We start from the raw sequence: 16,564 nt of genomic DNA on the forward strand, positions 1-16,564 counted from the left end.
CTCAGGTACTATCTTCAGAGGACAGAAAAGATTAGAGGACCTTCGAGCAACCTCTGGTGCTCTGTTAAAAACCCAGTTCACCCACTCTCCAAAAATGCCATATCCTATTTTCTGAGAGAATTAATATTAGAAGCCCACTCTCAGATCCAGGAAGAAGCTTTTCCTCTGCTTAAGGTTAAGGCTCACAAAATTAGGGCACTAGCAACTTCCCTCACTTTTAAACACAACTTGTCTCTTTCTTCAATCCTACAGTCTATGTTCTGGAGATGCAAGTCCATATTTGCCTCACACTACCTCAAGGACATAGAAACTGTATTTTAAAATTTTAGCACTTTAGGACCTTTATCAGTGGCTGGCATGGTGCTGGGAGAGGAAGCATGAGGAATCTGCCTGTTCCTTTGCTATCCACTCGCCTTGACTTAAGGTTTTGAGTCGTTGGGAAGCCTGGAGGTACATCGTACCTGGAGTACCCACCAGTTCGTACTTTATCTTTGATAATGGTTGGGTTTTTTGGTTTTATTCTGTGGTTTAGGTGACAGTGTTTTCATTTTGTATTCTGGTCTTCGCCCAGGGAAGGGCATCTTTTAAAAACTTTGTCAGCATATGGTTTACTTCCTCTGCTGCAAAGTTTCCACTAATGTAGTGATGACCCTTGGCTGTACTGCCATGTCCACTACAAGTTGAGAGAAGTGCTGACCAGAGGCAGTACCTTCCTGCAGCAGCTCTCTCAACAGGTAAGGAAACAACAAACATTTATTCAATGTTAGCGACCTTTCTAGTTCAAACTCATTACTTACTTTATGTTTTGGAGTAGAATATGTCCATGCTCTTTCCCACCTCCTTACAATGTGGAATCAGCTATGTAATTACTTGGTAAGTTACTTATATAAAAATGACATTTTTATGATAAAATAAAGTTTTATATATATTTACTAAGTAATTACATGATCGGAGCCTGCCCTCCTCCCCTTGCATGAACATAAGAACATAAAATGAATTGAGCTGTCTGCTGGTTTGTTTCCTCGAGTCCCGGATGGTGGTGGGGCGGTGTCACCTACACACTAACGGTAACAGCGCCACCGCGCGAATTTTGAATTTCTAAGTGCCGTAGGTTAGGGAACCAATAGCTATTTAATTACTTGGTAAGTATATATAAAACTTTATTTTATCATAAAAATGTCATTTCTCTCTCTCATAAACAAACACAGTTCAGTAAGTGGGTAGCCTATCTGTGTTTACCCTCATCCTACCATGGTTTTATCACCATTAATATATTTTATACCATATTGTATTGTATTTCATTTATTTTATAATTCGATAAATTTGCCTTTTTTATTCATAGTTTCCATACCCTGAATTATGCCAAATATTGCATCATTCATATTGCGCAGTAGACTGGACTCCTTCAGCATGTTATTTTTAAGAACATTATTTAAAAAGTTATCACAAATCTTCTGTTTTAGTGTGATCACTGATTTCTCATTTTGCCTTATCATGGAAACCATGTTTGCATGTGTAAAACACAGTGTTTACATCTTTAGTACGTATAGCATTTCTCAGTGATGACATATCCAAAGCAAATTCATATTAAGAATACTACTAAAAAGTACTTAATTATTTTTCATTGGAATAAATTATTTTTCATTTCACCTTTACTTGTGTGTGTGTGTGTGTTTACATCTACAGTACAGTGCATGCAGCATTTCATCTTTTTTTTTTTCAGCTGACTTTAATACAATTATCATGCATCATAATAGTACTCAAGAGAATATTTTATCACTATTGATATTATATTTCATTGCTAAAATAACATTCACATTCATAGTAAAATATGATTTCATTATAATGACTTAACAAAACACAGTAAAAGCTTTTATCTCTTTAAAATCGACACGTCCGAGATATAAATTTTCAAACTTTGTTTAGAATGCTGATACAATTGGCGGGAGACCCAACCCCACCGGATGCCGGTGGGGGTAGCGTGTCAGGAGACATACCCATAAACCCAGGTCAGTTTCATTCTCGGGCGTATTGGGAACGCATCTCGCGCGTCCGTCTGCCTCAAACTGTTTGGGTTCCTTTGTCTGCTTGCACTTGGTTGTATGCGTCTCCCTTGGTGAAGTACTCAATTGCCTGTTTATTTATCTAGCTAGCCTAGCTCTGGGATTTCGTAGCTATGTCGGTTCAAGCTTCTCGGGATCCAGAGTTTGCGCAGGGAATTTGTGCTCCGCCAAACTAGTTAAACTTAAATACGATCGCCATTCTTTTTGTACAGCATGTAGGGGTCAAGAGTGTTCCCAGGAGAACACATGCAGTGAATGTATGGAATGGAGTCAGGAGTTTTGGCAAACATACAGTTCCCATCAGATTAAGCTGGTTAGGGATAGGGATAGGAAAGCCTTTAAAGCGTAAGGAAGCTAGGTTATCATCTTCTTCGGTGGTGGCATTGGCGTCACCTCCTCTACCGGCTGTTCCTTCCTCCTCTCCTACCCCTCCTCTACCGCTGCTCTTTCCCCTCTCATATTCCCCTCTTCTTCACCAGCTTCCCAGTATGTTTTCCCTAAAGCCAAGCCCAGGCTCGAGGCTGATAAATCAGAATTCGTTCTTTTCAGAAATCAAATGGAAGCGCAAATGAACGGTTTCATGGAGTCGGTCTTAAGTTTAGTGCGTTACGCACCGTAGTCCGGCGTTAGCGCCGGTGATGACGCCAGTGTTGGTGTTGGTGATAACAATGTGGTTGTTTGCGATCGCGTTTCAGGCGAGTCTGCTCGTTTTCTGAGTCTTTTGAGCAAAGGCAACTGTCCCGCTCGCCTTCTGAGGCTAGAAGACAGTCCGGCGCTGGCGAAAAGGTCAGAAATTATTGCCCACGAGCAGGCTCGTCCTCTAAGGCACAGGAAAGCCTTAGTCCTGGTGGCGGAAGTAGTAAGCTTGACTCGCCTTCGAGCGTCGTCAAGCTTCAGGGAGACGTGAAAGTGATCCATCGACGCGTCGATCTTCTCGCCATCGCCGACATCGCAGGATGGTGTCCCCAGAAACTTCATCAAGGCGGTCGCAGTCGAAGCAGCACTACCTAAGGTTAAGCTCTTCAGGTGAGAGTAGCAGCAGTTCATCTTCAGTCTCTTCATATTCCAGCTCTTGGATCCCCCTCCTCGTCGCCATCGCAGTGGGATCAGACCTCTCGGCCTTTAAAGAGGCATTCTTCGGATAATTCCTGCCCTAGGGTTACTAAACTCTTCAAGAAAAGGACAGCCAGCCCTATACCTGGTTGCTCAGCGTGGGGATCCGATCAAGAAGATACATTTCAGACGCTTCCTCCCAGGTCCCCTAGTGCAGTCAAGAGGCCTAGCCCTCTCCAGGAAGTTCCGCCACAAGGGCCTGGCCCTCTTACTCCTCCTCCTGCACACGAAGTGTCTGCGCCTTTGGCTACATCCTCGCCCTCCCAGCAGTCTATTCTGTTGGAAGGGAAGATAGAAAAGGTAGTCCGCAAAGTCCTTGGTATTCCCGAGGATAGAGAAGTCGCCCCTCCTCAACTACTGGATGGTCTGGGCACGGAACCGATTCTTTCTGGTGAAGAGGAAGGCCCAGGTGAATCGGGGCCTTCTTCACATTACGCTTCTCTACTCAGCTTCCTGCTGCAGTCGTACCGCAACATTTTCAGCCGACAGCCCCTCTTCTCCGACTTCTACGTTGCGTCTGGGAAAACAAGGTCCTGCCACTTCACTTCCCAAGTTGGTACTCTCCACCGCCTCCAAGAAAGCATTAAAAGAGGTAGAGGCGTGGTTGGAAGCTAAGAGGTCCTCGGGTAAGTCGTCGTTTGCGTACCCTCCTTCAAAGCTGTCGAAAAGGAGGCAAAATTATTACAGCACAGGAGCTTCTCCTTCACTGGGATCCGCAATTTCAGCACAGGGGACTTGGCTCCTGGTGGACCCTCAAGACGCATTTCATTCAAGGCAGCCAAGACCTTCTTTTTCTGCCCTAGACGTAGAACATTTTTCCAGGAACCTCCTCAAGCTCCTAGAGATTGTCAGCTTTATCGATTGGTCAGTGGGAGCTGTTTTCAAACAGGTGGAGCAGGCTAATCTCGCAGAAGACGTCTTGGAAAAAATCACGGGGTTCCTGTCCTGCACCGATATCGCTATCCATGATGCGGCAGGCGAAATTTCCTCCCTCTTCGCCATGGCCACTCTGAAGAAGAGGGAAACTTGGTGCTCGTTCTTGTCTAAGGCTGTGACTTCTTCACAGAGAACGGCTTTGATGTTCGCACCCTTTGACAAGGAGGGCCTCTTCCCAGAAGCAGTAGTGAAAGATGTCCTGTCAGCCATGGATAAGAGGGCGTCGTCACACATCCTGTCTATGTCTTCCACAAGACTGAGGCCTGCTCCCGCTCCCGCTCCTTTGACCAAGATGGTATCTCCTCTTAACAGGCATCCGTTTCGTAACTCCAGGTCCAAACCTTACTCAAGGTCCCGCTACAACCCAGGGGTCACAAGTTCTCCTCAAAGCCACAAGGTCGTCATACCAGTAAGTAGGATCCCTGTCCCCATGCGCCGGTGGGGCCAGACTCAGCCTCTTTTGGGAGGAATGGAGAGACAGAGGTGCAGATCAGTGGGTGGTGCAAGTGCTCCCAACCTCCTCCTCTCTCCAATTCTCCCATTTCCTTGACAGCATACTCAAGAGGCTCAGTCAAGTTTTTGGCCCTAGAGACAGAAGTCCGGTCTCTCTTAGGGAAAGCGGTCATCGAAGTAGTGCAGGACATGTCAACCCCAGGGTTCTACAACCGCCTGTTTGTAGTCCCCAAGTCATCAGGGGGTTGGAGGCCAGTTCTCGACGTAAGTGCTCTCAATATGTACTTAGTGAAAACCAAGTTCTCCATGGAAACGAACTGCTCAGTTCTTCAGGCACTAGCTCGGGGGGATTGGATGGTGACCCTCGACATGGAAGACGCCTACTTCCACATTCCAGTACATCAGGACTCCAGGAGGTATCTTCGCTTTGTTTTCAAGGACAGAGTTTACCAGTTCCGGGCCCTCTGCTTCGGCCTGTCGACAGCCCCACAAGTGTTCACCAGGATTCTCGCCCCGATAGGTCATTGGCTCCACCTGGAGGGAGTTCAGATCTCCTTGTACCTAGACGACTGGCTACTCCGTTCATCATCAAGGGACCGCTGCATGGAGGACCTTCACAGAACCCTAAGATTAGCTCGGGACTTAGGGATTCTGATAAACACGGAAAAGTCGAGCTTAGTTCCTTCACAGAGGATTCTTTATTTGGGGATGACTCTGGACAGTCTAGCTTTTCGGGCTTTTCTGTCTCCCAAAAGGGTCTCCTCCTGCCTTCAGGCGGTGGAGAAGTTTCTTCTCCTGGACAGTTGCTCCGCCCGTCAGTGGATGGCTCTCCTGGGAACTCTGTCGTCAGCGGAGCAATTTGTAAGGTTAGGCCGTCTGTACATGAGACCCTTACAGTTTTTCCTCAGGGACTCTTGGGACAGAAGGACCCAAACGGACTCCACGGTCTTCAACATTCCCCACGCCGTCAAGGGGCATCTTCTCTGGTGGAGGTCGCCGGAAAGGCTTTCGGAGGGTCTGGATCTCCTCCCAAGACAACCATCCCTGCAGATGTTTTCAGACGCGTCCAATGTTGGGTGGGGAGCACATCTAGCCAACCTCAGGACGTCAGGAGTTTGGTCGGAAGAACAGAAGAAGCTCCACATCAGTGTCAAGGAACTGTTGGCCATTCACCTCGCTCTCCAGGAATTTTCGACCCACGTCTCAGGCCAAGCAGTAGCTGTTCACGCCGACAACTCGACGGCTCTAGCCTACTAGCCTACATCCGGAAACAGGGAGGTACCCATTCCTTCGCCCTGTTCAAAGCTGCGAGGGACCTTCTTCTGTGGGCGGACAGCAACAGGGTGGCCCTGTTCCCTCGGTTTGTACAGGGAAAACTGAACGTCCTGGCGGACCAACTCAGCCGTCGGAACCAGACTCTCCCTACGGAGTGGACCCTGCACCCACAAGTGTGCCTAGATCTGTGGAATCTGTGGGGCACTCCCATAATAGATCTCTTCGCTACCTCCAAGAACCATCGTCTCCCAGTGTTCTGCTCACCAGTTCCAGACCCACTGACTCACTTGGTGGACGCCATGCTCCTAGACTGGACGAACCTGTTTGCCTATGCCTTCCCTTCTTTCGGGCTCATCAGGCAGGTGATAAACAAAGTGAAATTCCATCAGCAGGTCGAGCTGATCCTCATTGCCCGTTCTGGCCAAGGAAGGAGTGGTTCCCGGACCTGCTAGATCTCCTGATAGACTTCCCGAGGCTTCTCCTCAAAAGAAGTCGCTTCAGACAACCCCACCTAATGAAGTTCCACCAGGGATTGTCCACTCTCGCTCTGACAGGCTTCAGACTGTCAGGAAGCTCATCAGAGCGCGAGGTTTTTCAAGAAAGGCTGCAGAGGCTATTGCGAGGTGCAGAAGGGACTCCTCGAGCAAGTTATACCAATCCAAGTGGACAGTCTTCAGGAACTGGTGTAGAAAAAATAGTATCTCCTCTTCTTCGACGTCTGTAACTCAACTTGCCGATTTTTTCATTTACTTGAGGGATTCAAGAAAATTGATGCCATCAACCATCAAGGGCTACAGAGCTATGCTGTCCTCCGTCTTCTACCATAGGGGGTTAGACCTATCAAATAACCGAGACTTGTCAGACCTCCTCAAGTCCTTAGACACAGCTAAGGCCCCAAAACCTGCCCTTGCCTGGAATTTAGATGTAGTTTTGAGGTGGTTAATGTCTCCAAGGTACGAACCTTTAGAAGGTCTTTCTCTTAGGAACCTCACTAAGAAATCCCTTTTTCTGGTTACTTTAGCAACGGCAAAGAGGGTTAGTGAAATACAAGCCATTGACAAGGAAGTGGGTTTTTCACAAGGTAGTGCTGTTTGCTCGTTCACCTTGAATTTTCTAGCCAAGAACGAGTCTCCTTCCAACCCGTGGCCTCGGTCCTTTAACATTCAGAACCTCTCCGAAGTGGCTGGCCCTCAAGAATTGGAGGCTTCTTTGTGCCCGTTAGAGCTATCAAAACTTACTTGGCCAGAACGGCCAGCATCAGAGGACGTTCCTCTAACCTGTGGTGTTCAGTGAAAGATCCAACCAGACCTTTATCCAAGAATGCCCTGGCTTTCTTTCGTCAAGGAGCTCATCTTAGAGGCGCACAGGCACATCAACGAAGAGGACGACGCCTAGTCAAGTCTCACATTCACGAAGTGCACTCAATAGCAACTTCAGTGGCCTTTCGTCATAATAAGTCACTTTCGCAGATCACACAGAGCACCTTCTGGAGGTCGAAGTCGGTGTTTGCGTCTCACTACCTTAGGGAGGTTGAAGTTGCGTATCAGGACCTGTTTGCGTTAGGTCCCGTATCGGTAGCAGGCTTGGTTTTAGGGGGAACACACTAGGGGTAGGTTCATATCTTTCCTTCCCCTGTGGTTTTATGGTCGCTGAGTTAATGGGAAGCCGGGGGTGCTCAGTTCACCTGGAGTACCCTCCATTCTAGTTGAGCTGCCGAAGGTATAGGGAAGGGGGATATATTTAACTATTTTTAGGTTAGGCGGTGAGACCCGTTTTTTCAGTCTGGTTGCTTTCCAATTGCTCAGGGCAAGAGCAAAAGGAAGTCACCCCTTGTCTCAGTCAGCGGTGTACTTCCCTGACTGCTTGGGTTGTTATGGAGCAGAGTGGCTAGCAGTGCTTACGCCCAAGGCCTCTGCAGGTAATGGAGCTTCAACCAGCAGCAGTACCTCCCTGCAAAAGCCCATCTACCAGGTAAGGTGACTCCTGCCCTTTGTTGGTATGGATCCTTAAGATACCCATGGTTAGAGTTTGTTCCTTTTCTTTTTTTGTGTGTGTGTAACCTTTCAATAACTGGTATCTCATCCCCTGCCCTTCCACCTTAAATGTGGAATCAGCTTTTACAGTGTTTTGGTAAGTCATTATAATGAAAATGACATTTTTATGATAAAATGATGTTTCATTATACTTACCAAAACACTGTAATGTAAAGGCCTCCTCCTCCCCGCAGGGGGAGACGTTATCTCAGGTTTTCACTATTTGTGTATACCGAGAATGAAACTGACCTGGGTTTATGGGTATGTCTCCTGCCACGCTACCCCCACCGGCATCCGGTGGGGTTGGGTCTCCCGCCAATTGTATCAGCGTTCCAAACAAAGTTTGAAAATTTATATCTCGGACGTGTCAATTTTAAAGAGATAAAAGCTTTTACAGTGTTTTGGTAAGTATAATGAAACATCATTTTATCATAAAAATGTCATTAAAAATATTTATGCTGTAATGGTATTTTTGTCATTGATGTTCGCAATACACAGCTATTTATAACTCGTCTCCCCTTCCCTTAACCAAAAGGCGGGAGTGTGTGTGCATTTGTTATGCATGCACAAGCTAGGGGTAGAAAATGTATTTCTCTCTGTGTCTTTTGCATTGTAGTTTTTATTGTTTTTTTTCATGCAGTGAAAATTATGAGAAAATACAGTAGACATAAAAAGGAGAGTAGCATAAAATAAAAATGAAAAAAAAAGGAAGTATGTGTGTGTGTGTGTGTATTATAGGCTGTAACTGTTACAGGCCAGGCTAAAGTATGCATTAACAATGCCCTGAGACCAGGCAAACTTTAAGGTTGGCCAGTTTGGAAAAAAAACAACAGTGGAAAGAGGAAGATATAAAATTATGCTTGCTTTAGCAAGTTGTACATGTTCTTTCTAGAAATTTTTTTTATTTTATTTTGCAGAATTACAATTACAGCTTGCATAATATCATAACAGATAAGAACTAAAAACAGCGACAGTCCCTGAATATATTTATAGACAAATATTTATAAGATATAGGGATGGGAAGATGTTGCACCTTTTAGTGAGTTATACATGTTCTCTGTAATAATTTTTTGTCTTTTGCAAAATTACAATTACAGTTGACATACTGTCATAAAAGATGAAAACTAAAACCAACAACAAACCCTGGGTATGTTTATGGGCAACTATATTCATGATGTACTGGTACAGGGAGATGTAGTACGTACCTTCCCCTGTGACATCTCATAGGAGACTGTTCTTCTTCATATCAGCTGTGGTGCCCGTATCGCATCCCAAAAGCTATTATGAAGTCCCACATGATCATGACTGGATGTAAAGGGTTAACATAGGCAGTATCAGTTCTCTCTCTCTCTCTCTCTCTCTCTCTCTCTCTCTCTCTCTCTCTCTCTCTCTCTCTCTCTCTCTGTGTTGTGATTGATTATTTTATTACAAGTTGCTGTATTGTAGGATCATTTAATACAATGTGGAAAAAGCTTAGACATAAAAAACATAAAACAAAAAAAGCTCTAACAAAGTCAGATGCCTGGCTACCCTTCTCCACCCATTCCACAGTGCATTCCCATCCTCCATCCCCTGGCCACCCACTTTCGAAAACAACCTTTTCTTGGGGTGAATCATCCTGTAAACAGCCTTACTGCCACACCCCCTCCGTGGCTCCCAACCTTCAGAGTCCCCCACCACCACCAGGGAATCTTTTCTTGGCCTCCCACACTCCCAAAGCCTTTTCTCAGGCTGAATATGAATGTAGCAGTGTTGCTAACATTTCCATAGACTGCACAGTGTTGCCAACCATTAAAGAACAATTTTTTCAAATTTTTTGAGATTATATATCTTTGGTCCCCAGGGTTATATATCTTTGGTCCCCAGGGTCTGGTTGTGTCCGGATAATGTCTGTTCAGATAATATGAATCTGGATAATTGTGGGATTACTGTACTCAATTCATTCTTTGTATCCAAAAAGATCTGATAAATTTATCACTACATAGTTGTGCATCAAGTTTTCAGTTTAAAGTGTGTTGGTTATTGTTTATAAGCATATTGAATGTTTATGCTTAAACGGTATTGACCAGGTAGTAGTGGGGAGTAAGGGTCTGGAGTTGCCATTTTATACCCATAGAGTATTTTTTAACTTGCCCTTATCTGACGGGGCCTTGGCTCTATTAATCCGGATAATCGAGAGATTACTATAATAAATTTTATTAATGTATCATAATGTTTTTACTAGAATGATAGAATGACCTTAAATATACAGTTTATGAAAGGTAATATAAACTTGAGTGTTTGTAAAAAGGAATATAATAAAAAGGAAAAAATAGAGTAAATGACTTCTCATAGGAATGAAACATTTTATAAAAGCAACTGGAAACAACTTAGCTTAAACCCTCTTGATAAAAACACTAAAAGATTAAACTTAATAGTGATTATCATCAAAACTGTCATGTAATGTTTTACATAAAAATGAGAGAAGGCATTGAAGAGTGCTAATGTTCAGTACACTATTTTTTTAATAGTATACAGTACATTATAATTATTATTTATACAGGAAAAACTTGTACAATAATTAAATTAGAGTAGAGCATAAACTTTAAATTATTTTTACATGCATAGACACATGCAGCTATAAACAGAAAATTGTAAAATAATGAATAGGAAAACAGTAATACATGTACTATATTAGAAAGGAATGAATATTACTAGATTCACATTCCCCAAAGTTAAAAGCATTTCTAACAAGGATTCATAAGAAAACAGTTTTGTGCCCTGCTTGACTAGATTTTTTTTTACTAATTCACAGGGATCATTTGACAGAGGTACCCGAATTGGCAGGTCTTTTATACTATATGGTAAATGTTAACTTGTGCTAATAAAATGAAAATTTACTTATTACAACCAGAAAATGCTGGAAGCACCAATTTCAGGAAAATTTACTAACCATTATAACAAGAAATTGCTGGAAGCAAAAATTTCAGAAAATTAATTTTTAATTTCTATTAGAAAATGCTGGAAGAAAAACTGCATCAAAATGGTAACTGTAGAACTATATTACATAACCCAATCTCTTAGTGAATGAGTACTTTTGTTGATAATTCAAAATTATGAGATATCCAGTAGAAGGAAAAGCAATCAGAGAAAGAGAAATTATTCCCTCACCTTTTTCCAGTGCCTGTCCACTCAACTGAAAATGTGAAGACATTGTCAAAATGGCAACTGAATTTGCATATCAGACGATTACTAGTATATGTTTATTAGTTACCAATAATGTATGAGAGAGAGTTATTTCTCTCTTTTTCTCCATCATCTACCTACACAGTTGAAAAATGAAGAGGCATTGTTTTATATTCATACATTCATGTAACCAACTGCTGTACTGTCAAGAGAAAGTAACCCAACTGCCCAGTTGCTCATGGAATTTCTTGGATTTGTATTTTGCTTGGTGTGGGGAGAGATGTTGCTAAGGGTATCATTTATTCAGGTACATTGGTGATTATGAGAATGGTGTGTATTTACAAAGTAATCCCATTATTTTAAAGTTTAAATACTCATTTTCTAGAAACAATACAAAAGTTTGTTCTCACTACCAAGTAAACACTGCTTAGTACTATACACAAAATAAGGCAGAAAAAGGGTCTCTAAAGTTTGGTTGATTAATGAATTGACATCTTGTTGCATTTTGTACGGATTGTGCCTGCTGCTATTAGGATTGAAAAAATTTCCATGGAATTTCATTTATAATGATTCCAATAAGATATCAATTTGTAAAACATGGAGTTTTTTGTAGGGTTTGTTATTTGGAAATAATTTAGGGTATTCAAGAGAAACTTTATCATAAATGTATCATAACATATTAACATATTTTCTGTAAATATTATACTGTACATTATGTTGTAAATATTGTACCTGTCTTTGTTTTAAATCAGTCTTGTCTTATCTTTTCTCAGGAACACAACAGTGGAGCAGTTTTACAAAGATGACAATACAACAATTTATATCAACTATTATTTCCTGAACAACTTTGATAACCTTTTTGTAGCAGGAGTGACTCTCTTTGAACTTACAGTCGTCAATAATTGGTTCATTATCATGGAAGGTAAATAGATACTTACTGTAGTTTATTAAACTGTCATAGTGACTGAAATACAGTCCATCCCTGGCATTCGCGGGGGATGCGTACCACAAGCCCCCTTGAATAGCTAAAATAAGCTAATACTTGACACCCCTCAAAAAACAATTATAACTGCCTATTTTGCTAGTTCAAACACCAAAAAAAAACCCTGCTAAAAATGCTTATACTGAGTATTTTGATAGTTTTATCACAAAAAATGCATTTAGTCATGAAAATGTGTAAAAATACAGTAATCATTGAATATTTTTCTATGAAAAATACTGCGAATAGGGCTATTTCCCACAAATAATGTGTACAGTATATACGTTCCACAGAAAAATCCGCAGAATAGGTGATGCCTCGAACTCCGAACTGCCAAATAATCATAATTTGGGTTTTTTTATGTCCACTGTATGTTTAAATATCCATATTTTTTATTGTTATTTTTCCTTAAATAACAATACAGTCGCCCCCCCCCCAGTATTCAGAGGGAATAAGGACCACAACCACCCAATAGGCGGGGTCCAAGTAGCTAAAATTTTTATTGTTATTTTTTCCTTAATACTTGATGTCCCCTATAAATGCTTATAACTGCCTATTTTAAAAGTTCAGACACCAAAGACCCCTCTAATAATGCTTATAACTGCCCCCCACTTACAGGCGGCACTGGTTAACGGCAATTCGGGTTTGCGGCGCTTGTCTAGCGACGCTGTTAACTGGATTTTCGGTGCCGATCTCCAGTTAGTGGCACCAGTCTCCAGTTAGTGGCACCGATATCCGGTTAAAGGCGCCGTTAAGTGGGTTATTAGTGTTATTATCGTCGATTTTCGGTTAGGAGTGATTTTCAGTTAGAGGCGCTCAGCTGGGAACGGAACCCCTGCCGGTAACGGGGACTGCCTGTATACCTTAAACTATCATCCATAAACACTAATATCATTTCAAAGTCATCTTACAACATTACTCTAAAAAATATATCCAGGTAGTGCTAGAGTTAAGATAATTCGATTTTGCGATTGGGTTAGCAATTAATACCGCTACGACAGTATTAATGAAGAATTAGAGGAATTTGTTTCTGGTGATAGAAATTCATTTCTCGCTATAATGTGGTTCGGATTCCACAATAAGCTGTAGGTCCCATTGCTGAGTAACCAGTTGGTTCTTAGCCACGTAAAATAAGTCTAATCCTTCGAGCCAGCCCTAGGAGAGCTGTTAATCAGCTCAGTGGTCTGGTAAAACTAAGGTATACTTAATGACAATATTTAGAAAATATTTTTAAATTTCCTGTGGGCGCAGGCAGCAGTGTACAATCAGGCAGTGAGAGAGACCAAATTACAATAGACTAACTTCTTTTCCTCCATCTCTTTATCCAATCTTTTAGTTATAAAAGTGAAAGAGAATGATAAAAGTATTGTTAGTAACATTATACTCCTGCTTAAATGCATACAGCCATAAACAGCCAAATGAGAAACTGCTGCTCTGCTAATAACCGAATTGGAAAGCAACAGCTGTTTTGCTTGTATTTCAGCCATCATACAGTAGTTAGCAGTTACTGTAGTTATGTTACAAATGATGTTAAGTAGAATAGGACTATAGGCAGTCCCCGGTTATCGGGGTGGGGTTCTGTTCTGAGGGTGTGATATGATTTTCGGCGCTTTTTCAGCAATTTTTGGGGCTTATCAGCGCTGAAAAGCCACAATTTTCGGTTATCGGCGCCTCTGTTAGGCATGTATCAGTGCCAATACCCAATTATCGGCGCCAGTAAGTGGCAATCGGTGATCGCCATTAACCAGCGACAGCCTGTATTGGATACAGTGAAGTAAAGCATAACTTTTTAAAAGATCCATGGCAAAGATGGATAATCGTTATGTTGATGTTTGTATAATACGATATTAATATGTGAATATAGAGTACAGTATAATGTAGGCTAGGCTACCGTATATGTATACGATATACCATAGTGTAGGCTAAGCTAATTCTTGTTTGTTATTCAATTTCTCTTTGTATTTAATTATCATAAGTAGTCTGCATGAACCCCTCCCAAATTAGCTGATATTAATAATAACTATACCGTATATGTATACTTTTTAGTGTAGGCTAGGCTACCATATATGTATAGATGGTACTGAATACCCTATTGTAGGCTAGACTATATTCAAGATACGTTTATCCAACAAATGACGAATTTTTTAAACCTAACCCCATCGTAAGTAGGATGATACCTGTATGGCTTACAGCTTTGTGTGAAAACTAATCAATTTTATATAAGTAACTTACCAAGTAATTACATAGCTGTAGTTTCTAACTAGTTTGGCAGCTAAAATTTGAAAATTTGCAGTAGCAATTCTTTCGTTTTGTTGTAGGTAGATAGTCTCGCCCACTTTGGGAAAGGGAGGAAGAACTCGGCCATGCACTTTAATTTGTTTCTGCCAGCTGACGACGAGGTTGTTAGCTCTCAGCGAAATTTGGATTTCGTTACCGGTGATGATTGAGATCAATTTGGTGAAGTGTATTTACTTGGTAGCCTTTCGGCAATTATGTAGAGTTAGGGTTTTTTCTTAAGATCTTAGTTCTTTCAAGATTGACAATTTTTTCCTGACTTGGACTTTTGGTTGCCGACTTGTCTGACGCAAGTACATCTTCCACTCGTTATTGCAGCAAAGAATTGCAGAGATTGGGACCCTAAACAGTGGAAAACTCCAAGTTCTCATCTATCTAAGTTCGTTGGGTGAGTTGGTAGAGCTGCGGACTGTCACTCGATGGGCCAGAGTTCAATTCCCCGGCCGGCCAATGAAGAGTTAGAGGAATTTATTTCTGGTGATAGAAATTCATTTCTTGCTATAATGTGGTTCGGATTCCACAATAAGCTGTAGGTCCCATTGCTAAGTAACCAATTGGGTCTTAGCCACGTAAAATAAGTCTAATCCTTCGGGCCAGCCCTAGGAGAGCTGTTAATCAGCTCAGTGGTCTGGTAAAACTAAGGTATACTTAACTTTTTTTTTAGAGAGGGGTAGGAAAAGAAAGACATCTCTTGGGAGTGACAATAAGACCACAGTTAGCCAGGAATCTGATAAAGTCCGCTGTCTGTGTTGATGTACCTATTATTTCTGCTAATGTATTATCCCTGAATCCCAGTTCTTCTGCTGTACCACCTGATCCTTTACCCAGCTCCCACACTTCACCCCAATGCCACTGCCAACCTAGAGTCAAGATTTAACCGTAAGTTTGAGTTACTTGTGAATTCTATGGCCCAGTTGGGGTCTTTGGTTCATGCCCTAATGGATCAAGTAAATAAGGTAGTGTTATCAGTGGAAATGATGCGTTGGTGGAGGAGCTGGCTGCCCGTCCTGCCAACTCTCCTAGGCAAAGGTCCCTGGCACATTCCCCTGAACCTGGGAGAAGTCATACCAGAGGCCCAGGGGCGGTTGGTAGTTGCCCCTGTTGCAAAGTCCCAGGGCGCAACAGACAGCCATTGGAAAGGTGTCATTTCAGAGGTGCATCGTCTTCCTTCGAGTTTGGAAACATCTAGCCCCAATGTCAGGCACCAATGGCACACAAGTGATAAATCTAGGCCTTTGAAAAGGCCAGCAATAGATGTATCCCGCACCCCTCAGATTCCCAATAAGAAGTCTCGCACTATGGTGCTTAAGAGCCTTCTTGCAGCTTTTGGGACAGTCCTGAACATTTCTCTCCAGTTTCCTCAGATTCAAAACAATGAGTTTTGGTGCTTAAGCGCTCGTCTTGGGCTCATAGACGCAGCCGTTCTGCATCACCTGTGGATGACACAGTGTCCGAGTGCCCGTTAGCACCCGATGTGTCTGTATCTTCAGAGCTCCCAATAGCGCCTAAGCAGCCAGTGGCTTCCCAGTGCCAGGTAGCTTCTGAGCGCCCATTAGTGTCCGTTTGTTCGGAGATTTCTGAGCTCCCATTAGTGCCCAGAAGTGCAGTTCTTTCCTCTAAGGACTTGGTGCCAGTCCATCTTGTCGGCGCCAAACCCCAGACTTCAGACTTTTTCTTCAGTTATGGATCTAGCTTTGGCTCCCATCGAGCAGAGATTAGATAACATTTTAGGTTTGTTGAAAAAGCCTCCTCCAGTACCCCAACACCCTCTCGTCGGATAAGAAAATGCATGGCGTTCTCTTGCGATGACGCTGCTTGCTGCTCTCTGCGTCTGGCATTGACTCCTCGTTGTCGCTAAGGACTTCCGAATCACCGACTTCTGCAGATAAGGGCTCCTCCTCGAAGACTTGCACTTGGGGGTCATCCTCGGCAGAAGTACATGGTGCAGAGGAGGTGCTTGGAGAGAAAGCTTGTGAGGCATCCTTATTCGGAACAGTCTTCTTCACCTTCATGACGTTCTGGGGCATGGTGAATGCTAAGCAGCGTAGGTCACGTGTAGAGGTCAGAGGTGATGAAAGACAAGTGAGGATGGAGATCCTGGGATGCTCCCTTTTATGCCTACGAAGCACACGACTCAGACTACTGCGCATCCCCACTGCGCATGCTGTGGGGTTGCCAAGTACATGGCGTACGTTGTACTGGATGACGCATGTCGACATTGCTAGTTACATCTGACATAATCCAATGCCGAC

General features: G+C 42.8%; 1 protein-coding gene across 5 annotated transcripts in view; it reads left to right on the forward strand.

Moving 5' to 3' along the window:
* The window catches only part of LOC136854168 (two pore channel protein 1-like), a 449,951-nt gene that overhangs the window by 412,512 nt on the left and 20,875 nt on the right, over positions 1–16,564 (forward strand). For all 5 annotated transcript variants that reach the window (XM_067130485.1, XM_067130449.1, XM_067130460.1 and 2 more), the window contains one exon: positions 11,812–11,960. In XM_067130485.1, coding sequence (XP_066986586.1) covers positions 11,812–11,960 — 149 coding nt within the window. The remainder of the gene's footprint in view (positions 1–11,811; positions 11,961–16,564) is intronic.

Source organism: Macrobrachium rosenbergii, chromosome 3 (assembly GCF_040412425.1).
Source record: "Macrobrachium rosenbergii isolate ZJJX-2024 chromosome 3, ASM4041242v1, whole genome shotgun sequence".
NCBI classification, from domain to species: domain Eukaryota; kingdom Metazoa; phylum Arthropoda; class Malacostraca; order Decapoda; family Palaemonidae; genus Macrobrachium; species Macrobrachium rosenbergii.